The sequence below is a fragment of the Urocitellus parryii genome, chromosome 4 (assembly GCF_045843805.1).
Source record: "Urocitellus parryii isolate mUroPar1 chromosome 4, mUroPar1.hap1, whole genome shotgun sequence".
Taxonomy (NCBI): Eukaryota; Metazoa; Chordata; class Mammalia; order Rodentia; family Sciuridae; genus Urocitellus; species Urocitellus parryii.
Window position 1 is genome coordinate 112,855,816 of NC_135534.1, and position 23,517 is coordinate 112,879,332.

At 37.6% G+C, this 23,517-nt stretch overlaps 1 protein-coding gene across 1 annotated transcript; it reads left to right on the forward strand.

Annotated features, from left to right (window-relative positions):
• Window positions 1-969: 969 nt before the first annotated feature.
• LOC113193811 (putative ribosome biogenesis protein RLP24) lies at window positions 970-13,568 on the forward strand. Its single transcript, XM_026404584.2, has 6 exons — window positions 970-975; window positions 1,527-1,616; window positions 7,983-8,075; window positions 8,166-8,226; window positions 8,975-9,043; window positions 13,069-13,568. The coding sequence occupies exons 1-6, from the start codon at window positions 970-972 to the stop codon at window positions 13,566-13,568; spliced, it is 819 nt and encodes a 272-aa protein (XP_026260369.2).
• The last annotated feature ends 9,949 nt before the right edge of the window (window positions 13,569-23,517 follow it).

Sequence of the window (23,517 nt, forward strand, 5' to 3'; positions counted from 1 at the left end):
TGGGATAAGGGAAAGCAGTGGAATGAATCTGACATATGTACATATGTGAATATACCACAGTGAATCTCTCCATCGGGTACATCAGCGAGAAATTGATTTTAAAAAAACCTATGAGTAAATTGCATGGAGATCAATAGAGGGAATGAGAAAGGGGTGGGGTGGGAGAGGGGAAGGGGAGATACTGCAGATTGAATATTCCACGCTTTTATAATTATGTCAAAAATGGATTCTATTGTCATGTATAACTGAGAAGAACAACAGAAACAAAAAGTAAAAAAAAAAAAAAGAAAAAACATTAGAGCTCCTGCAAGGCTGCATTTAGAACCTACTGCAAGACGTATTGTGTGTACATGTGGAAAAAGTGACTTCATGAGGAAAACTGTGCCTCAGCATAGGATAATTATGGCCTGAGTGATCAAGCAGGTTGCCAGCACATGCCTTTGACATGATGTGTTGTCAGTGACATGTCACCCCTCAGCCTCTACACACAGCCCCAGGGAAACCACTAGAAGAACATCAGACAAGGCCAAACCAAGGGGGGGGGGTCCTGCAAAGCTCCAGTCCCACAATGCCCAACTTAGCAACATAAGAAGCCACAGAAAACATCGGAGAAATTGTCAGAGCCCAGAGGAGGGCGAAGAGATGTGATGAGGAAGACACGTGGCGGCTGAGGGCAGAGAGGGTAGGAAAACACAGATGAATCAGGGATGGAGTCTAGTTAGTAGTCACAAGCCAGGGTCAGTTTCTTCATTGGTAACAAAATATTGCATAATGCAAGCTGTTAACTGCTAAGGAACCCACTGGGGAGTGCAAGGGAACTAACTCTTGGAACTATATCTGAAATTATTTTATAAATAAAAACTTGTAAAATTAAAAGTTATTGAAAAAAACCCACTCACATGAATCACTGAAGAGAAAATTTGAATTTGATGTATTCTACTTCTTTTTTATAAAAAAAAATACACATCCATGAAGGTATGTATACATACACACACATATATATTTAAAATACATTTCTTTATAATATATATTTAACAGGTTAGGATCACACATAAAATGTCATGTTGAATACCAGCAGCTCCTGGAGAACTTGAGATGAATCTACAAGGCGGGGCCTCAGACTCCTGATTTGTCTTAGAGCAACAGAGACAGGTTTTGCTGAAACTCAACCTCTCAATCTCTCTCCTAGATTATCTCTTTCATGGGAGGGAACAGGAATTTATTCCAGCTATCCCCACTTCCCCAGACTCACCAGACTAGAGCAGGTCAGCCACCTCACCCCACCAGTTTGTCCTAGGCCCCTAGGAACTGGGGTCCTGCACCAGTTCCTAGGGGCTGCACTGCTGGCCTGAGGAAGGGCAGGAAGCAGCTGTCTGCAAAGCAGTGGACAATCCTTTTATCCTGAGTAAGCAGAGAACACTCTAGTTCCCTTCCCCTAGGTCACTGTGCAGTGATCTGGTGAGCAGCGAACTCCTTGTGAATTTCCTTTGCAGTGATGCTCCTGCAAAGTCCTGTTGTCCCTTTAGTGCCTGGGGTGGTGGGGGAAATGTGAAGATGCTGCAGGTGATGCCAGAGGGGAGAGGATACTCTTAGACTCCTCCTCCTACGTGGCCCAGGTAAACTGGAGAGGGTTTGTGGCTGGCCTCAGGGAGGTGGATCAGTAATCAGGGCTGGCATATCATTGCCTTTAGTTTTCCCCTCCCTGGATCTTGGGGCTCTTCTTAGAAGACTCAAGTGCAGGCCAATCCAATCCAAATGAATATGTGGAATAATGAATGTCTCCTCTCTGAGAGTTGATAAAAATTTCTGTCTTTCTGAATTGTTCCATCAAAAAGAGCAGAATGGCACTTGATGATAGGTATGGGGGGCACCAAAACCTGGTGTCAACACCTTACCTCTTTTATGTCTGATTTATGTTGCCTCATGTGACATATGGTTATTTTCTCTCTGTGCATATTTCCCTTCTTACCATTTAGCAAACTTTTACCTGACCATGTAGCATCCCATTTAAATATTAGATTTCATGACTTGTACTTCATATTTTTAAAACCATCAGAACAAAATTTTCTGACAATGTGCCAAATTGTTTTAAGTACAGAATTCTTAATTTTATCAATCATATTAAAAGTTTTGAGGGCTGGAATTGTATCTCAGTGGTAGAGCTCTTGCCTAGCCTGGGTGAGGCACTGGGTTTGATCCACAGAACCACATAAAAATAAATAAAATAAAGGTATTGTGTCTGTCTACAACTAAAAAAAATTTTTTTAGAAAGTTTTGAAATAATAGTTAAAGACCTTTTTTAAAATACACCAACAATAGTAAAAAAAAAAAAAACAAAAAACCAAAATCAGATTCTGATGGTTTTACATGTTCTACAAATATTTCAAGAATAAGTCATCTCTATATTTTTGATATTTTTTTCCAGGAAGGATAAGCAAAACTAAAGCCTTGGTCATTCCATGAATTCAGAACAATATTGGTTCCAAACCAAGATATTTATGATAAAAGAAAAAAGTTATAAGCTATCTCATTCATGAGTGTCAATGAGTATTCCTAAATAAATTATTAGTTACCCTATTCCAAACATATCTCAAGGTAATGCATGAAGATGAGAAGGGATTTTACCTAGAGTGAAAAGATGACTCAACAGAAAAGCTTTTGATTATTTTGTGTAAGTTTCTTAAAGGACATAGATCCTAATTGTCTAATTTTATGGATGAGTCATTTATAAAGTTCAAATTTTATTTACGAACAACAATAAAAACAACAAAAACCTTTTGGCAAACTAGGAATAAAGAAAACTTGTTTTTTTAACTTGGTAAAGATCATACCTCCCCATCCCACCTGCTCCTAATTGTCTCAGTAAAATTGTAATTTATTGAGATTTTTAGATCCATCCCATTTAAGTTAGGAAATAACGGAAAGATCCAACTGAAAAACCAACAGAGTATTTCTTTTTCAGACTGTCCATTAAGCTCACAAAACACAATTGGCTTATCCAGAAAAATTTATTTAGATATGATACAGAATAGGAAGTGAAGGAGCATCAACAACATTTACATGATAGTGGCCTTGAAATTCAGACCCATTTTGTTATGTCCTCAGTCACTGCATATATGGCACATTGTAGCCAGAAATACTGGGTTTTTCTAGTGGACATTTAAATGGCATCCTTTAATCATTCATCCCCTAGGAGTTTCTATGATTTTATTCCTATGTGGAAATCTTTTTCTTTTCCAAATATCTGGGTTCACGTACTTTATAAAACAGCAGGACCCAGGAGTTTCTAAATACCTAGACATTGCCGTAGGGATAAGAAGCCAGTTCTATCTGCACTGGCATATATGTGCTGCATTTACTCCTACCCATCCTGCACTTGCATACTTCCTCCTTTTACCAAAGCTTAACTATCTTGAGGACAATAGCAGCAGACTGTTCATCTACTTGTACACTTCAGTTCTGGATGTCCACAATTCTGTCTATCAAGAAGGGAATCATGGAGGTTACAGTCTTGAATGATAGAAGAGTCAACTCCTCATGTGTCGCATCATTTGCCCCAGTGACAGGGTTGGGACCTGCTCATGGAAATAAGGAGCCCTGTTATGGTTTAGATACAAAACGTATCTCGAAAGTTCACATGTGAGACATCGAAGTAAGGTTCCATGTTGAAATGATTAGATTATGAGAGCTTTAACCTACTGACAGAATTAAACTACTTCTGGAATAATGGGGTGGTAACTGTAGGCATCAACTGTGCATAAGAGATCCCATTTATCCATTTATCCATTTCATTTCCTTCCTTTAAAAATTTTTTATAATAATCAACAACTGGTGGTAGTATCTTTTTTAAAAATTTTAACCGGTGATTGAACCCAGGAGCACATTACTACTGAGCTACATCCCCTGCCTTTTTTATTTTCTATTTTGAGACTGGGTCTCAATAAGCTGCTTAAGGCCTCACTAAGTTGCTCAGGCAATTCTCCATCTTGCAATCCTCAATCTTTTCACTGGCAACTACCTAACCAGAAAGAAAAAAACTATTGGCTGAATACATGAATCACTATGTGCTTGACAATAGTCCTTTTTCTTTTCAAACCAAGTGTACAATAAAATACATTGCTTAAAGCTCAGCCCACCAGGGATATATCCACTCACCATTTCCTATAGAGCTATCCCAGCAAGGAGTTTCAGTGTTCTATCTGTCCACTACATATTGCCTTTATCGCCTGGAAACTGGGCCCAATCCTTCTCACCTTTTTTTCAACTGCTAATAGGGAAACTCAACTCAGGAGCTCCTAAGTGCAGAGTGGGAATGAGAAAGTAGGGTGTCAGGAGTAAGGAACATGGTCCATCTTTTCATGTAACTCATTTGCATCTTCAGAGCCAGCTATGAACTGTTTCTATTTGGTGATGCGGTGCTGCTGCATACCCTGAGCTTTAGGGCTTGGTGGATCAGACAACACCCAGTTAAAGAAGGCAACTTTAAGTAGCATGGAACTTGGTCCATGTTCAAATGCTCAGTTTCTGCTACAGTCCTGTACCGGGCCTATGAAGAATCACGTCTCTTTCTTGATTATAAGGGACCACATCTAATTTATCCTTCACTTTAGAAAAGATATCTCAAACCGTTCCAGACCACTGAAACGCTGTATGTTTTCCTGAAGTAGAGGTGGCTAAATTTTAGATTTTCATTTCCTACCCTCTGATGTAAAAGTAGTGTCTTATCAGTAAGTGTGGAGCCGTAGGTACTTCTTGCCTACTGTGTTTCATCAATGTAATGATGTCAATATTTAGACCTAGATTATATCTTGTGATAGGAAAGGAGGAAGAAGATCCCTGTAAGCCAAATGTCTAACATAAAACTGGATATACCTTGATGTATGACACTGAAGTACACTGAAGAAAATCATCAGCTAAAAGAAAATTGTTATTGGTGGGCTTTATGGGCAGGGATAAAGAAAAAGACACTTGTCAAATCAACAGTTTTTATACCAGGTTCCAGGGAAGGAGTTAATTTGCTTAAGCAAAGAAATACTTTTGTGGGAGAATGTAACTACCCTTGGCTTCATCGATGTTTCATTCATGATATCCCTACTCTCCTCTGGAATTCATCAACGTCTACCCAGGCCATATCCATAAGCTGAATGGGGCTGTGGTTGGAATCACCACACTTGCATATTTCAAGTTCACAATAGTGGCACTAATCTCTGAATGCCTTTAGGGTCTTGGCATGGTTCACGGTTGTTCACGACAGAAGCTGTTCTTAAGGCTTCTGCTTGGCTGTCCTTCTCTTAATCAGCTTCACTGCACACTTTCAGGAAGTTGGTGGGGGATTCTGCTAGTGGCTGCTTAGAGAGACAGAAGGAGAAATATGGGGGGAAGAGGGAAGGGAGATAATTTTTGAGTAACTGTTTTTATGTGTTTGTATTTAATTTCGCACAAAATCATAAATCCATGTATTTAATGAATGAACAGAGGAAGGAAAGAAGCATTTAAAAAGAAAGGGGAATGATCACTCATTGTCTTCTCATCCTTTTATATGTATTTTAAAACCGGAAGCTTCTTTTCTCTGATCACTTTCATATCATTTCCTAATAGAAGCACAAGAATTGTCTTCAAGTATATTCATATAACTTTGTTTCTGTTTATATTAAGAACCCCATGCATGAATTTCATGTAAATGCTTTATATTTTAATGAGGTGAGACCCTTTGTTTCTAAGATGGAGGAGAACCTCTGGTTTCCTCATTCACCTTTGTTCCCTGGCTCTGTCAAACTTTGTGGGCTTCGTCTTATTCATCATTTGTTATGTCTTGTCTATGCTGATCACTCATCTGAGAAGAACTAGGTAGCCTCACTCATTCTGCAGCTTTACCAGATGCTCTTAGGAAACTTTATGTAACAAACTCCTAAACCACTCAAGCAGATTAACCCTTTTCTCTCTCTGGCAACTCTCTGCCGTCCCAGGGTCATAAGATTCAGGTTCTGTTGTCGATGCGCTAGAGACTCAGTAGTATTCGGTGATTGATCGGATTCGCTGAGAAGCAGTCATGACGTTGGGACCATGAGCTGGTCCCAATTTCTACCATCATAGATATCCGGTTTGGTGCCCATTGTATGAGCAATGAGTTAACTGAACCCAGAGGCCTGGTTAATCTGGTGGAGTCTTCCGAGGGTATCTGATGAAGCAGTATGAGTTAGGATACCAGGTATCTCTCAGCTGAGTGATCAGCACAGATAAGACAACAGGACTGACAGATGAGACAAAGCACTGCAAGGTTTGACAGAGCCAGAGAGCAAAGGTGAATGAGGAAACCAGAGGCTCTCCTCAGTCTTAGGGACAAAGGCAGCACCCACGGTGAAACCTACTTCATGGCTGGTCACATTGACAGTCAACACAGGCCCTCATTCTCCTAATAGAGTTAGGCAGGGCAGGGATAGAGACATGTCTTTAAGTGTTTGAGAGTGAATCTGAGAGTAGCTGGGAGGAGAAACAAGAATCTCTTTCCAAATAGCCATGTTCACAAGTTGAAAAAATACGACTGTGGAATGCCACGGACTCAAGTAGCTAGGGGCACACACTGGGAGCCGTATATTCTGTGTGCTTCAAGGGCATCATATGCACACTTGGTGTAATCTCCACACCCACTTGGGTTCCCATGAACTCTGCTGTGGAATAATACAGACCATTGTTTAAACTGACCATCTTCAAGTCTCAGCTCCTCCCCACTAAATCAGGCACTTGTGGCTCTGCCTGCATCTGTATGGAGGGCCTGGTGCTTACACTGGATTCTGAGTGATCTCTCTCTCTCTCTCTCTCTCTGTGTCTCTCTGTTTTGCAGTCACTTTGCTTTCTGGTTGAGAAGAAGGTTATTTAATGTTTACCTTCTATACACTGGATGTAGCCTGCTCCAGTGAGATAAGCATCTACTGTGCTGTGAACCAAAACTTCTGAGGGTGAGATTGCCCTCAGGTTATTTGTAGTTGGAATAACATAGAGAAAGAAATCCTGGGGGAGGAATGAGGAAAGAAAAAGGGCATGGACAATAGGTTTGGTGTATTGCCATTGAGGGAAGGGCTTAGATTGGAATCTGTTTATAGCCTCTCTTACACCCACTGGCTTATGTCCTCTTCAGATTGCGTTATAAAATGACTAGGGGGCTGATCTTAGCAAATAGTGTTACACCATCATCCAGCTGAAGTGATCCCTGGACTCTAAGACAATCAATTTCAAGAATCAGCCAAGAAAAAAATGAAAAACCTACTTAAGCTGAGTCTTTTTCTGCTCTGCATAAGAATTGGTAAATCCTTGTTTGGTTATTTAACCACGGTTAAGGTACAAGCCTGGGCTTAACACTGGCATATATTTAAGCTGTGCTTGATTTCTCCAATTATTTTAAGCTTCTGTGAGTTCCAATCTGGCTTCCAAGGAACATGTTGAGCAGTAGGCTCCATCTCTGACCACTTGACTTCTTTCATCTTCTTACTTTCCTGGGTCTTTCCCTCATCCTGTCTACCACCTAAAACTCAACATGATCTCTGTACTTTAAATACTTCCTAAATAATTGTTTATCTGTGGAGTGAGGAATCAAGGATTCCCAGTCAGAAATATTCATGTTGTTCACAGACCTGGAACTTTAGCCCAGGCTCTGAGAACAGAGCAAGTGCTCTGTGCCCACCCTCCTGTATGTGATCACTATGGTAAGCTAGAAAATGAATCATGAGCAGTATGGTTCTCTGGAGAGTGATCATTCTCCCTTCCTGACAGTCTGCTGCTGTCTTGTCTACTGTATGGATATGTTAGATTGTCTCCTCACATGCTCCTGCTTTGTCCGTGGTATTAAAACATGTTTCCTAGAACATATCCCTAAGGGAAACAGCTTGGTATAGCCAAGCTATCAGGGAGTTGGATGACCTTTGCTCTCTTTGTTCTGTGACAATGATTCTTCCCCTGCCCTCTGAGAACAGTTTTTCTTCTTGCAGCCATACCTCTCCTTTGTCATCGATGTAGAAAATTCAAGGAAAATTTCTGTGAGCATAAGTTGGAGAGATGCCGAGCTCCAGAAGGTGGATCGTGTATGATCCGGAGACACTGGCGTTTTCCATACAGTTGTAAGTATATTCAGTAATCTAGTGAGAGCTGTGGAAATTTCTTTTCTCCTTCAGGTCTCAAACCACTTTCCTTTAGGACATGGCATCCATATTAAGAAAGCTGATTCAGGTCCAGGTGGGATGCTCTGAGCCAAGTGTCTTCTCTCTTGTGGAATGATAAAATTCAAGGAAGACTGAGTGGAGTATGACTGTTCCCCCAACATTTTGCTAACCTTTTTCTGATACTTCTGAACTCTAACCTCTCTTGCTGTTCAGGATTCAAAGGCCCTAAATCCTTGGATCCCTAAATTAGCCATTTCCCAAATCTGCGTGCTGGATCCTGCTACTCGTGTGTAATCCTGATCAAACTTCTGTCTCAGTTCAGAGACCCCTGCTCTGGAAGCCTTTATGATCATTCTCATTTTTCACATGACTCCCTCTGTTTTTCCAGAGTCTCCCTGCCTTATCTATCTACCATATAATATTTGTCATGATGCATTTTAATTGCCTGTCACTCCTTGTCGCCTGTCTATAACTAGATCAACGCTCTTCCATGGTACTCACTACAGAGCCTTGAACCCAGCTTCCTTTAAATAAGTTTTTGTACCTGACAACCTGTGAAGGGAGGGTTGCTGTATTCTTCAACATCTACAATGTGAAGTTCACCATGAAGTGCATATTTTCCCTGCAGGAAACATTCTAGAAAAAGGAACTTTGCTAGCTATGTCTTTGGACCATGTGGCCAAACTGCCCATAGGTGACCCATAACTAGTTCAGAAGAAATATTCTTTCATTTAATTCATTCTTGATTACCCATACTTGTATTTGAGACCTATATTGTTGTTATCCAAATGACATCTCATTTCTGCTTTTCTCTTCTGTAGATTTCATGCCATCGAGTGCAGAGTCTAATTGTGTGAAACGTTGTGAAGATAAATTGAAAACTGTTTTTGGTAATTCATCACAGACATCATGCTGTAATGAGTTTGATTTTTGCAATGACTTTGACAAGCCAAAGATTTATTCTTAATTTGAGAGTTTCATAAATTTCAACATTTTCTTCCTCTCTTCCATCTTTACTCTGTATTTGAGGGTTCCCCACACATTAGAAATAAAGGTTTCTTGAAACCTGGGGGGACACTTCTTTAGTTTAATGCTAATCTAAGTGATCCTACAGTTCATTACTTATGCTTATTCCCGCCCCACACACAATTCAACATGAACATAGCTCACTCACTCTTGGTTTCATTCAATACATTTATTACACCAAAAAGAGAAAGTAGCATGCAATAATAGATGAAAATACCAGAGCATGTGAGAAGGAAGAGAAAAACTGAAGAACAGAAGAACTAGATATTTTTAAAAACATGGTTTCATTACTTAGGCATATTGTAGCATTAGTAGGAGGAGGTAGATGAGAAGTATACATCAAATATAAACTACATGGGAGATAAGAAAATTAGGCCCAAAGCTATACAGCCAGATGATTATGGACTGAAACCTCTGAAAACATGATGCTTAGTGAAATCACTTCTCCTTTAAGTTCGTTCTCTCAGGTACTTTTCATGGTGACAAAAATCTTACAAATACAGACTGAGTTCAACTCAGACTCTATTAGAGGTATACCCTGACCACATGATGTCAAAAGCTGTCATTTGGTTAAAACACTTGTGTAGAGGTTCTCCAATGCTATGTTGAATAGGATGGATGGTCAAAATTTTCAGGAGCTATCCCTCAAGGGAAAGATGGCAGATCAGAAGAACTCAGAGTATTATGGGAGCTTCCAAAGAGTAAATTAAAAGAGCAGTTTTGGAGTGACAAACTGAGGAAAGAATGTTAAGGTCTGTAAATAAGTCAAAAATAACACCTGGTATTTTGCCAGACAAATGTTAGAGTTCGTAAACAAGTCTGGATGGTGCCTGGCAAAATATCAGAGGGAGTGGTTTGAAAAGTAACAAAAGCTAGCCATTAAGTTTGGAGATGCCTTATTGGTTGATTGATGTATCTAGTTTATGCTAATTAAGATAAGCTGTGCAAAATGTATAAATAGCTCTGTTGCCCTACAATAAAGGGCTTCCACTCCTGCTGTATCAACGTACACAAGTTATTCGTCACCCCCCGGCTATTTTGCTGCAGCCGGACTGCGGCAAAAGAAGACTGAAAAAATTCAAGTAGGTAATTCAGTGAGCTGGCGAAGAAGTGAAAACCAAGAATATCAGTTTCTGGAATGTCAAGAGAATTAATAAAAGTGATAGACATTTGTATCTTTGGACATACTGTGGCTAAAGGTGAGAGAGGAGTCTCTCCTCCAATGAGCCAAAAGGCATTCTCCCACTGGATATGAGAAAAACATGTGTCCAAAAAACTTTCAATATGAGCAGAAACTAAGTTCAGAAAAGCTTAGCTGAGCCGGATCTGGAGAAAGTCCTGTTGCACTCTAATGGGGGAAAGCCGTGGCATGCCCCAGCAACATTTTACGTGGAATGGGGCAGTGCTGACGGCTTGAAGAGACTTTTTGTTTGAGTTTCCTGAGTGGCAGATGAGGAATCCCTTCAGTTTCTATTATTTTCCATATTTTGCTTTCTATTCTTTTGTCCTATTCTTGTTATATTTAACTTTTAATACTCAAGACCAATAAGGCACATATGCTCTAAGCAATGTGATTTCAACACTAATAAAAAGCTTTCCAAAAGAAAAGTCTTAAAAGTGAAGGAAGTCTGTAACAAAAAGTACAGAACATTGAAGAAAGAAATTGAAGACCTTAGAAGATGAAAAAGACCTCTCATGTTCTTGGACAGGCAGAATTAATATTGTCCGAATGGTTTTACCACCAAAAGAATTAAGAAATTGAATGCAATTCCCATAAAATAGCAATGCCATTCTTCACAGAACTAGTAAAATCAGTTCTAAAATTTTATTTGGAAAAATATAAAATCCAGAATAGCCAAAGCAATACTAAGCAACTAGACCTCAAATTATACTACAGAGGTATAGTAACCAAACCAGCATGGTACTGGCATCAAAACAGATATGAGGACAAATGGAATAGAATAGAAGACTCAGAGACAAATTCACACAAATAGAGGTATTTGGTACTAGACAAAGGTGCCCAAAACAACTTGAAAATGATAATCTTTTTAACAAATGGTACTGGGAAAACTGGATATACATATGTAGAAGAATGAAACTTGACCCCTGTCTCTCACCCTGCACAAAAGTCAATCCACAGAGGATCAGACACCTAGGAATTTAACCAGAAACTCTGCAAATGGTAGAAAGAAAATGTAGGCCCAACACTTCAACATGTAGGCACAGGAACTGACTTTCCAAACAAGACTCCTAAAGTGCAAGCGATAAAAGAAAACTGTCAATTAGTGGGATGCCATCAAATTAAAGAGCTTCTGTACAACCAAGGAAACAAGAACATGAAGAGAGAGCCAACAGAATGGGTGAAGATATTTGCTACCACCCAATTAACAAATAGGCAAAAAAACCCCAAAAAACTAAAGAGACACTTCCCAAAAGAAGAAATGCAAATGTCCACAAATATATGCATAAATGTTCAGCAGCTCTTGCAATTAGGGAAATACAAACCTGAACTACATAAAGATTTCATTTCACTCCAGTCAAAATGGTAATTATAAAGAATATAAGTATTGGTATTGGTGAGGATATGGGGGGGGGCAGAAATGTATACTTATACATTGTTGGTGGGACTGCAAATTAGTACAACCACTCTGAAAAGCAGTTTAGATAATTCCCTCAAACTAATAATGGAACTACCTTATTATCTATCCCTCTTAGCTATCCCACTCTTTAATATATTTTTAACTAATCTAAAATCAACATACTATAGGAAAACAGCCACATCAATGTTTATGGCAGCTCAATTTATAATAGTCAAGCTATTTTAACCAATCTACATATCCTTCAACAGATGAGTAGATAAATAAAATGTGATATATATACACAATGGAGTATTTCTCAGCCATAAAGAAGAATGAAATTATGGCATTTGCCAATAACTGAAAACTCTGCTGCTAAGTAAAATAAGCCAGACCCAGAAAGTGAAAGGTCAAATATTTTCTCTGATATATGAAAGATAATCCAAAATAAGTGAAGGGGGAGTGTGAATAAAAAATAGAAGAAAGATGAAAGGGAAAGAAGGGAAGGGAGGAGGGGCAGGATAAGGGAAGAAGAGTGGGATGACTCTGACCTGTTTCCTATGTACATACATGAATATGCCACAGTAAATTCCACCATTATGTATATACACAGGAGACAAAATTTTTTTTTAAAAAAGCATGTAAGTAAATAGCAGAAATATGAGTAGAGGGGAGGGAACAGGGAAAGGAAGGAAGGAACAAAAAAGGGAAGTACTGGGGATGAATTAGAGCAAATTATGTTCTATGCTTTTATAATTGTGTCAAAATGAATCTTAACGTTATGTATAACTTAAAAAATTCAATAAAAATGGAAATAAAGAAAAGAAAAACCTTTGAACAGATGGATTCCCAGCTGTGTTCTACTTGACCTTTAGAGAAGATCTAACCCTAATGCTTCACACATTATTCCCTGTAAGTGTGGAAATACTTTCATACTTTTTCCAGTGTAACTCCAAAATCTGAACCAAATGAGGACACTTCAAGAAAGAAAACTACGGAACAATACTCTTGATACATTTAGATGCAAAAATACGTAGTAAAGTAGTGGCAAGTTGAGTTCAACAACAGATTAATAATTGTGTATCATGCCATGTTGATTTTATTCTGGGGATGAAATGATATTTAACATGAAAATCAAAAGATGTAGATACCATACAAAGAAACTCAAGATCAAAAATCACATGATCATCTCAATAGATGCAGAAAAATGCATTGACAAAATACTCGTTTATGGTTAAAAAAATCCTGAAGAAAGTAGGGATAAAACAGGTCTACTTTAAGAGCTCACCGTTGGGTCGGTGGGGACCCATGAGGCCTCAACCTGCGTATGGAGAAGTGTTATTTCTGTTCAGGGCCCATCTACCCGGGCCACGGCATGATGTTGGTCCGCAATGATTGCAAGGTATTCAGATTCTGTAAATCCAAATGTCATAAGAACTTTAAAAAGAAGCATAACCCTCGAAAGGTCAGGTGGACTAAAGCATTCTGGAAAGCAGCTGGCACAGAGCTTACAGTGGATAACTCGTTTGAATCTGAAAAACCTAGAAATGAACCTGTCAAATACCAGCGAGAACTATGGAATAAAAATATTGATGCAATGAAGAGAGTTGAAGAGATCAAACAGAAACGCCAAGCTAAATTTATAATGAACAGATTGAAGAGAAATAAAGAGCTACAGAAAGTTCAGGACATTAAAGAAGTCAAGCAAAACATCCATCTTATCCGAGCCCCTCTTGCAGGCAAAGGGAAGCAGCTGGAAGAAAAAATGGCACAGCAGTTACAACAGGATGTGGACATGGAGGATGTTTCTTAAAAATCTGACTCTGTAACCATTTCTATGTGTACATTTGAAAATCTCCTTAATTCTAAATTATTAATTTTTATATAAGGTCACTGAAGTGAAAGGTGATTACAAATACTATTGCTATCTGCAAAGCATCAGATTTTGGATGTTAGATTGCACCTCATTGTAATGTCTTCATTGATAGACATGCTTATGTAAATCATGAAAATTCTGTTTATAAATGCACAAGTGGATTGTGGGCAGAATGGTCATGCCTTTTGGATAATGGCACTAGGCAGCATTTATGTAATAAGTAATTACAAAAATTCATGGCCAGTGATAGATATAATCAAATTTTCTTTCTTTGCAGTAAAATGTTCCCTTTATTATGTTATAGAAGGGAGGATACAACAAGAAACTAACAATTTGTATGACAATCTCAAAATCATTTATTTTTATTTTAGTATTTTCTGTTTTGATTTATTAGCCTAAAGGAGCATAATGGCCTAATACCATGAAGCCTAGTTATGCTAAGCTGTTTTGACCTGGTTTACCTGTTCTTAGCAGGTAGTTATGAGTGTTTGTGAGGAGAGCTGACTAATCTTTATTTGAAATGGCACGATATTATTTCTGCTTTAGAGAATACTCAGTTCTAATTTGTGATTCCTGTTAGAGCAAGCTCCCTCTCTCCTCCCCCGATCTAGAAGCAAAGAAATCCTAGTGTCTTAAAATTTGTTGCGGAGTTTTCTTTCTTTCTTTTTAAAAACAGGTTCTTGATTGTTATGGAATATAGAATTTATGGGTATAACATCTGCCCATTATTTGTACATAAAATAAAAACATTTTTAGTGAAAAAAAACAGGTATACTTTAAGATCATAAAGGCTGTGTCTGACAAACTCAAAGTCAACATTGTACTGAATGAGGAAATTGTGAAAGCGTTTTCTCTTAAATCAGGAAAACAAGGACGTCCACTACCACCACATCTATTCAATATAGTCCCTGAGACAGGCTACTAGTCAAGAGAAGGAATAAATAAAAATAATTAAAAAATTAAATTATTTTAATTAAATTAAAAAATTATTTAATTTTTATTAAATAAAAATGAAAGAAGTCAAATTTTCCTGTTTGCAGATGCTATGTTCCTATATTTAAGATCCTAAAACTCTACCAGATTATTCCAGAGCTGACAAACAAGTTCATCAAAGTAGTAGGTACAAAAGTAACATACAAAAATGAATAGCTTTTCTATACAGCAATAATAAATATGCTGAGAATGGTTCCATTCACAATAGCTTCAAAAGAAAATTAAGTACCTAAGAATAAATTTAAACAAAGAGGTGAAAGGATTATACAAGGGAAATTACAGAACACTGAAAGTGAAATTAAAAAAAAAAGACATTTGAAGATTTGAATATCTCCTATATTCCTGGATAGGTAAAATTAACATTGTTATGGTGGTCATACTACTAATAAGATCTACAGATTAAATAGTTTCCATTAAAATATCAAAGTTACTATCCCCAGAAGTAGCAAAAGCAATTCTAAAATGTAAATGGTAGAGCAAAAGAACAAGAATATTGAAAGCAATTCTGAACCAAAAAAGGCTGGAGGCATCAGAGTACGCAATTTTAAATTATACTACAGAGTCATAGTAGCATAAACAACTTAGTGGTGGCATAAAACTAGACTTACAGATCAATTGAATAGAATAGAAGACAAAGAGACAAACCTACATATCAAACAGTCCTACTCCTTGACAAAAGGGCCCCAAACTTACATTTGAGAAATGCCAGCCTCTATAACCCATGGTGATCAGAAAACTGGATATCCATAAAAAAGAGATTTTAAGTAGATTTTTATTTCTCACCAAGCACAAAACTCAACTCAAAACGGATTAACAATGTATAAATCAGACCAGAAAACTTGTAACTGCTGGAAGAGAACATATAGAAAATATTCCAAAATACAGGCTTAGACAATGAATACCTCAGAAGACTACAATTTAGGAAATGATATCAATGATCAATGAAAGGGATTAGCCTCAATCTAAGAAGCTTCTATACAACAAAGGAAACAATTAACAGTGTGATAAGAGAATCTATAGAATGGGAGAAAATCTTTGCTATGTTCTCTTCTGGCCAATGATGAATACTTAAAATACATAAAGAACTTAAAAAACACAACATTAAAAAAAAAAACCCAAAGAATCTATTTGGTAAGTCAGCAAATAAAATGAACAGAAACTTCTCAAAAGGAGTGAAGAGGAACAATGACTTTGTTAAAAAAAAAAAGGCACACATCTTTAGTCATTAGGTAAATTAAAATCAAAATTATACTGAGATTTTATCTCACTGCAGTTAGGATACAAATAATATTTAATGTTGGGGAGGATGCAGGGGAAAAGGAACTCATACACTGTTGTTAGAAATGGAAATTAGTAGAGGCCCTTATGGAAATCAGTATGTAGATTCCACAGCAGGTTTGGAATGGAACCACCATGTCACAATGATACTACCCCACCAATAATTCTTACAAAAGGTCAGTTTTACAGCAGCATGATTCTCAATTAACCAAGTCATTGTCTTTAGAGAAATTAATACATAAAGATAATGAGGTATATATTCAAAATGGAAGTTTACTCAGACATAAAAAAGAATGAAATGTCATTTGCTGGAAAATGGATGAAATTGTAGAATATCTCCTCGTGTGGAAAAAGCCAGACTCAGAAAATCAAGATTTCTATGTTATTGTTTTTTCATATGTAGAAGATAGAAAAAAGGGACTCTGACCAAAACAAAACAAAACAAAATAAAACAAAACAAAACAAAGACCATCAGGGTAGAAGAAGGAGGGCTCTGAGTGTAGAGAGGAAGGGAGAACAAGGGGAGGTAGTCTAAGTATGCCACAATGAAACCCAGTATTCTGTATCATTATTATACACCAATAAAAGTGTGAGATGGAGAAAAAACATATTAATACTACAAATTTAAAGATTTTGGATTGTGATACTCATCACTAATTATTTTGTGAGTTTTATTTGAATTTATCAAATGTAGTTGAATGCCACAGTCCGGCTGGGCAAAATAACGGGGAGGTGATAAGCAACTTGAAGGTCGAAGTGGGAGCTGCTTTATTGCGGGGGAACTCAGTGGGAACTGAGCGGGCACTCAAGGTAGTGAGAGCCGCTTTATTGCAGGACAGTAGAGGTATATATACCTAACTGATTACACACAACTTGACTCAATTAGCATCATCTAGATACAGCAATCAGCCAATAAGGAATCTCCATCATCTTAATGGCTCAGTGGCGTTGCCTTACAAACCACTCCTCCTGGCAAACTGCCAGGCGCCATCTTGACTTGGTTGCAGCCCACAACAGTTGAACAAATGTTGTCAATTATGAACTTAATCTAGTTCATAATCTTTAGTCTTAACCACTGTTGATTTCTTTATTGCTTTTCAGAAATAAAATATTATCATTACATTAATATTATTATTATTTGTAGTGCTTGGGATTGAACCCAGAGCCGGCACAAGATACATAAGGCCTCCTACCACTAAGCTATATTCCAAGTCTTTCATTTCATGTTTATTGAAGTGTACATGACAGTGGGGTCCACTGTGGCAAATTCAAACAGGCTCATGACAATTCATCCCATTTTATTTTTAGTGTTTCCTCCTTTATTTCCTCCCCTCCTTCTTTCCTCTGATCTTTTTCCTGTACTCTCTAGTCTCCTTTCTAATTTTTTTTAAAGTTGATTCATTTTAATTATACATGAAAGTGAGATTCATTGTGCTTCTTTTCTATATGCACACAGCATAAATTGACTGATTTAATTCCTCAGTATCTCTACTTTCACTCCCTGCCTCCTCCCTTTTTTGTTCCTTTCCTCTACTATTTTCCCTTTTTCAGAAATAAAATCTTAAAATCCTAAATTGTCCTGCTACAAAAGTTAACTGCCCAGCAGTTCCAAGGTGTTTGTTAATGCTGTTTTTGATACAATATTGAAACATTTTCAAGTAGAGTAACTGCCCTCATCCACTCCTAACAAAATGTAAATGGTTTTGGATATTAACATTTCTATAGATTTAGCAATGTTCTGTTTATGAATTCAAACTAGGCAAACAGTTTTACTGAATAATAAAATATTCCCCAAAACAACAAATGATATTTGCATCACTAATTGGGCAATGCTTCTTTATATGCTTCCTGTGCTGTGAAAAGCCAAAGCAAGAAACACTTCCCTTCTCTGTTGCCTTGGCTACAAATACATTGTCTGAGTTGGAACTACCATTCCACAAACATTCCTGAACTCAGTGCAAAGGCAGAGAAAATGCCAATGTTTCAAAATTCATTCTTTCAATTGAAGAACATCCACCAAACCTATAAGTGAGAGTGGTCCAGTAACATACTGAAGGGAAAATAGAGAAGAATATCCAAATGCCTCAAAAGCCATAAATAACCTCAATTAAAATCACATGGTTGTGGATTTTTATTTAACACATATAAAGTTTACATATTAATGGGTTTCAGTGTGATATTTTTATACATGAGCAGAGTGTGCACTGATCAAATCTAACCACTCCTTTCCACGCTTACCTCCATGGCCACACCACATTTTTTCTCATTCACGACATCCATATTCTCCTTTAAGGTGGCAACTTCAGTCTCCACTCATGAGACAGAACATGCAGTACTTGTCTTTCTGTCTCCTATCCATTTCACTTAATGTAATGTCCTCCACTTCCATACACTTTGCTTCAAATGACAGGATTTCACTGTCTTATGTGGCTGAATAATACTCCATAGTGTGTATATACCACAAGCTCAGAGAGGCAGCTTGCCACACTACACAGTGTAGTAGTTTATTGTCCAAGCCTCTTGTCTGACCACAGTGGTTCCTGACTCTCTCATGTCCACTCCTCTGTTCGCAGGCACCTAGTCTGATTCCCTACCTTAGCTATTGTGAATAGTGCCATGATAGCCATAGGTATCTTTGGTATGCTGATTTCATTTGGAGGGTATATGCCCCAAAGTGGGATATCTGAATCATATAGTAGTTGTATTTCTTTATTTTCAAGGAACTTCCACACTGTTCTCCCTAATGGCTCTAGTAATTTACATCTCAGCGACAGTTTATAAGAGTTCCTTTTTACCACATTGCCTCCAGTTAGCCAGCTAACTTGCTCTATTTTTTGAGCATGTTTTCATACATTTGTTGCCCATTCACATTTCTACTTTTGAGAAGCTTCTATGCAGATCATTTGCCTATAATTAAATTGGATTAACTGTTTTTTTTTCAAAAAAATGTTTAGTGTATTTTGATCTTTTCATATTCTGTGTATTAACAATCTGTCAGATAAATAGCTGTCAAATATTTTCTCTACTATGTAGATTGTCTCTTCACAATCTATTGATTGCTTCCTTTTTGGGGAGAAGACTTTTTTTGAGAGAGAGAGAGAGAGAGAGAGAGAGAGAGAGAGAGAGAGAGAGAGAGAGAGAGAGAGAGAATTTTTAAATATTTATTTTTCAGTTTTTGGTGGACACAGCATCTTTATTCTTTTTTATGTGGTGCTGAGGATCGAACCCAGCACCCGTGCATGCCAGGCGAGCGCGTTACTTCTTGAGCCACATCCCCAGCCCCAAGAAGACTTTTAATTTGATGTAAATTCATTTATAAAGTTGGCTTTTATTCTCTGTGCTTTGGGGATCTTGTACAGAAAACCACTGTCTTTACCAAGGTCTTGTTGCTTCCCCTAGGTTTTCTTCTAGTAGCTTCAGGATTTCAAGTCTTCCATTTAGCCTTTGATCCATTTTGAGTTGATTATTGTTCAGGGGAAGAGGCAGGAGTCAAGATTCAATCTTCTACATGTGGGCACCCATTTTATCATCAGGTTTTGCTGTTGAGGTTGTTCTTTTTTCAATGTATGTTTTTGGCCCCTTGTTGAGATATAGTTGCCATAGATGCCTGCTGATCTCTAGGATCTATTTTCTGTTCCATTGGTCTACATGCCTGTTATGCTCAACCATGGTGTTCTGGTTACTACAGCACTATAATACATCTTAAAATCAGGTATTGTAATATCTTCAGCAGTATTCTTATTGCTTGATACAGCTGTGGTTATTTCAGCCCTTTTGTGCTTCTTTAGTAAATTTTAAGAATTTGTTGCTTAGTTCTGTGAAGAAAGTAGTTGATTTTTTTTTTTTGATGGAGAGTGTATTGAGTCTGTTGATGGTTTTCAGTTCTTTGGACATTTTAACTCTATTAATTTTTCCAATCCATGATCTTGATATTTCTATCCACTTTTTATGCTGTCTTCAAATATGGTCAGCAGTGTTTTGTTATATTTGTTTTAGAGGTCTTTCACTTCCTGGGGGTCTATTGTAATTTTGTATATTTGTAGTTCTGTATGTTTCCTGTATATGATTTTCCATTACATTTTTAAGACTTGGAAAATTTTCAGGTATTATTTCATTGAAAAGATTATATATTCCTTTAGTTTGTGTTTCAGAGCCTTCATCTATCCTGATGAATCTTAAAGTTGGCCTTTTAATGTTGTCCCATATTTCTTTTTTTTTTTATTGTTGGTCGTTCAAAACATTACATAGTTCTTAATACATCATATTTCACAATTTGATTCAAGTGGGTTATGAACTCCCAATTATACCCCGTATACAGATTGCTGAATCACATCAGTTACCCTTCCATTGATTGACAAATTGCCTTTCTAGTGTCTGATGTATTCTGCTGTCTGTCCTATTCTCTACTATCCCCCCTCCCCTCCCCTCCCCTCCCCTTTTCTCTCTCTACCCCTTCTACTGTAAATCATTTCTTCGATTTGTATTATCTTGTCTTACCCCTCCTTTCCTCTTATATGTCCTTATGTATACTCCTGAGGATCGCCTTCCATTTCCATGCGATTTCCCTTCTCACTCCCTTTCCCTCCCACCTCTCATCCCTGTTTAATGTACATCTTCTTCTCAAGCTCTTCGTCCCTACCCTGTCCTTGTTTACTCCCCTTATATCAAAGGGGTCATTTGGTATTTGTTTTTTAAAGATTGGCTAGCTTCACTTAGCATAATCTGCTCTAATGCCATCCATTTCCCTCCAAATTCTATGATTTTGTCATTTTTTAATGCAGAGTAATACTCCATTGTGTATAAATGCCACATTTTTTTATCCATTCATCTATTGAAGGGCATCTAGGCTGATTCCACAATCTTGCTATCGTGAATTGTGCTGCTATGAACATCGATGTAGCAGTGTCCCTGTAGCATGCTCTTATTAGGTCTTTAGGGAATAGACCGAGAAGGGGAATAGCTGGGTCAAATGGTGGTTCCATTCCCAGCTTTCCAAGAAATCTCCATACTGCTTTCCAACTTGGCTGCACCATTTTGCAGTCCCACCAGCAATGAACAAGAGTGCCCTTTTCCCTGCATCCTCTCCAGCACTTATTGTTGTTTGACTTCCTAATGGCTGCCAATCTTACTGGAGTGAGATGGTATCTTAGGGTAGTTTTGATTTGCATTTCTCTGACTGCTAGAGATGGTGAGCATTTTTTCATGTACTTATTGATTGATTGCATGTCCTCCTCTGAGACGTGTCTGTTCAGGTCCTTGGCCCATTTATTGATTGGGTTATTTGTAATCTTATTGTCTAATTTTTTGAGTTCTTTGTATATTCTGGTTATTAGGGCTCTATCTGAAGTGTGTGGAGTAAAGATTTGTTCCCAGGATGTAGGCTCCCTGTTTATCTCTCTTATTGTTTCTTTTGCTGAGAAGAAACTTTTTAGTTTGAGTAAGTCCCATTTGTTGATTCTAGTTGTTAACTCTTGCGCTATGGGTGTCCTATTGAGGAATTTGGGGCCCGATCCCACAGTATGTAGATCATAACCAACTTTTTTTTCTATCAGATGCCGTGTCTCTGATTTAATATCAAGCTCCTTGATCCATTTTGAGTTAACTTTTGTGCATGGCGAGAGATAGGGATTCAGCTTCTTTTTGATGCAAATGGATTTCCAGTTTTCCCAGCACCATTTGTTGAAGATGCTATCCTTCCTCCATTGCATGATTTTAGCCCCTTTATCAAATATAAGATAGTTGTAGTTTTGTGGATTGGTTACTGTGTCCTCTATTCTGTACCATTGGTCCACCCGCCTGTTTTGGTACCAGTACCATGCTGTTTTTGTAACTATTGCTCTGTAGTATAGTTTGAAGTCTGGTATCGCTATACCGCCTGATTCACACTTCCTGCTTAGCATTGTTTTTGCTATTCTGGGTCTTTTATTATTCCATATGAATTTCATGATTCTTTTATCTATTTCTACAAGAAATGCTGTTGGGATTTTGATTGGCATTGCATTGAACTTATAGAGAACTTTTGGTAATATCGCCATTTTGATGATGTTGGTTCTGCCTATCCATGAGCAGGGTATATTTTTCCATCTTCTAAGGTCTTCTTCTATATCTTTCTTTAGTGTTCTGTAATTTTCATTGTATAAGTCTTTCACCTCTTTTGTTAGGTTGATTCCCAAGTATTTTATTTTTTGAGGGGATATTGTGAATGGAGTAGTTGTCCTCATTTCCGTTTCAGAGGATTTGTCGCTGATATACAGGAATGCCTTTGATTTATGCGTGTTGATCTTATATCCTGCCACTTTGCTGAATTCATTTATTAGCTCTAATAGTTTCTTTGTAGACCCTTTTGGGTCTGCTAGGTATAGAATCATATCATCTGCAAATAGTGATAATTTAAGTTCTTCTTTTCCTATTTTTATGCCTTTAATTTCTTTCGTCTGCCTAATTGCTCTGGCCAGTGTTTCGAGGACTATGTTGAACAGAAGTGGTGAGAGAGGGCATCCCTGTCTTGTACCAGATCTTAGAGGGAATGCCTTCAATTTTTCTCCATTCAGAATGATGCTGGCCTGTGGCTTATCATAGATTGCTTTTACAATGTTGAGGTATGATCCAGTTATCCCTAATTTTTCTAGAGTTTTGAACATAAAGGGATGCTGTACTTTGTCGAAAGCTTTTTCTGCATCTATCGAGATGATCATATGGTTCTTATTTTTAAGTCTATTGATGTGGTGAATAACATTTATTGATTTCCGTATATTGAACCAGCCTTGCATCCCAGGGATGAATCCTACTTGATCATGGTGTATAATTTTTTTGATATGTATTTGAATCCGATTCGCCAGAATTTTATTGAGGATTTTTGCGTCAAGGTTCATTAGAGAAATTGGTCTGTAGTTTTCTTTCTTTGAAGTGTCTTTGTCTGGTTTCGGAATCAGGGTGATGTTGGCCTCGTAGAATGAATTTGGAAGTTCTCCCTCTTTTTCTATTTCCTGAAATAGCTTGAAAAGTATTGGTGTTAGTTCCTCTTTAAAGGTTTTGTAAAACTCTGCTGTATACCCATCCGGTCCTGGGCTTTTCTTAGTTGGTAGTCTTTTGATGGTTTCTTCTATTTCCTCTATTGTTATTGGTCTGTTTAGGTTGTCAATATCCTCCTGACTCAATCTGGGCAGATCATAAGACTTAGGGAATTTATCTATGCCTTCACTATCTTCTATTTTATTGGAGTATAAGGATTCAAAATAATTTCTGATTATCTTCTGTATTTCTGAAGTGTCTGTTGTGATATTGCCTTTTTCATCCCGTATGCTAGTGATTTGGGTTCTCTCTCTTCTTCTCTTCGTTAGCATGGCTAAGGGTCTGTCAATTTTATTTATTTTTTCAAAGAACCAGCTTTTAGTTTTGTCAATTTTTTCAATTGTTTCTTTTGTTTCAATTTCATTAATTTCAGCTCTGATTTTAATTATTTCTTGCCTTCTACTTCTTTTGCTGTTGTTTTGCTCTTCTTTTTCTAGGATTTTGAGATGAAATATGAGATCATTTATTTGTTGGTTTTTTCTTTTTTTGAGGAATGAACTCCAAGCAATGAATTTTCCTCTTAGAACTGCTTTCAATGTGTCCC

Excerpts from the sequence above, each read along its gene's own strand:
- LOC113193811 (XM_026404584.2), top strand. Across the intron at positions 1,617-7,982 it reads CCTCCTCCTACGTGGCCCAG|CCATACCTCTCCTTTGTCAT; the intron begins GTAAACTGGAGA and ends TTCTTCTTGCAG. Across the intron at positions 8,076-8,165 it reads AGCTCCAGAAGGTGGATCGT|GTCTCAAACCACTTTCCTTT; the intron begins GTATGATCCGGA and ends TTTCTCCTTCAG.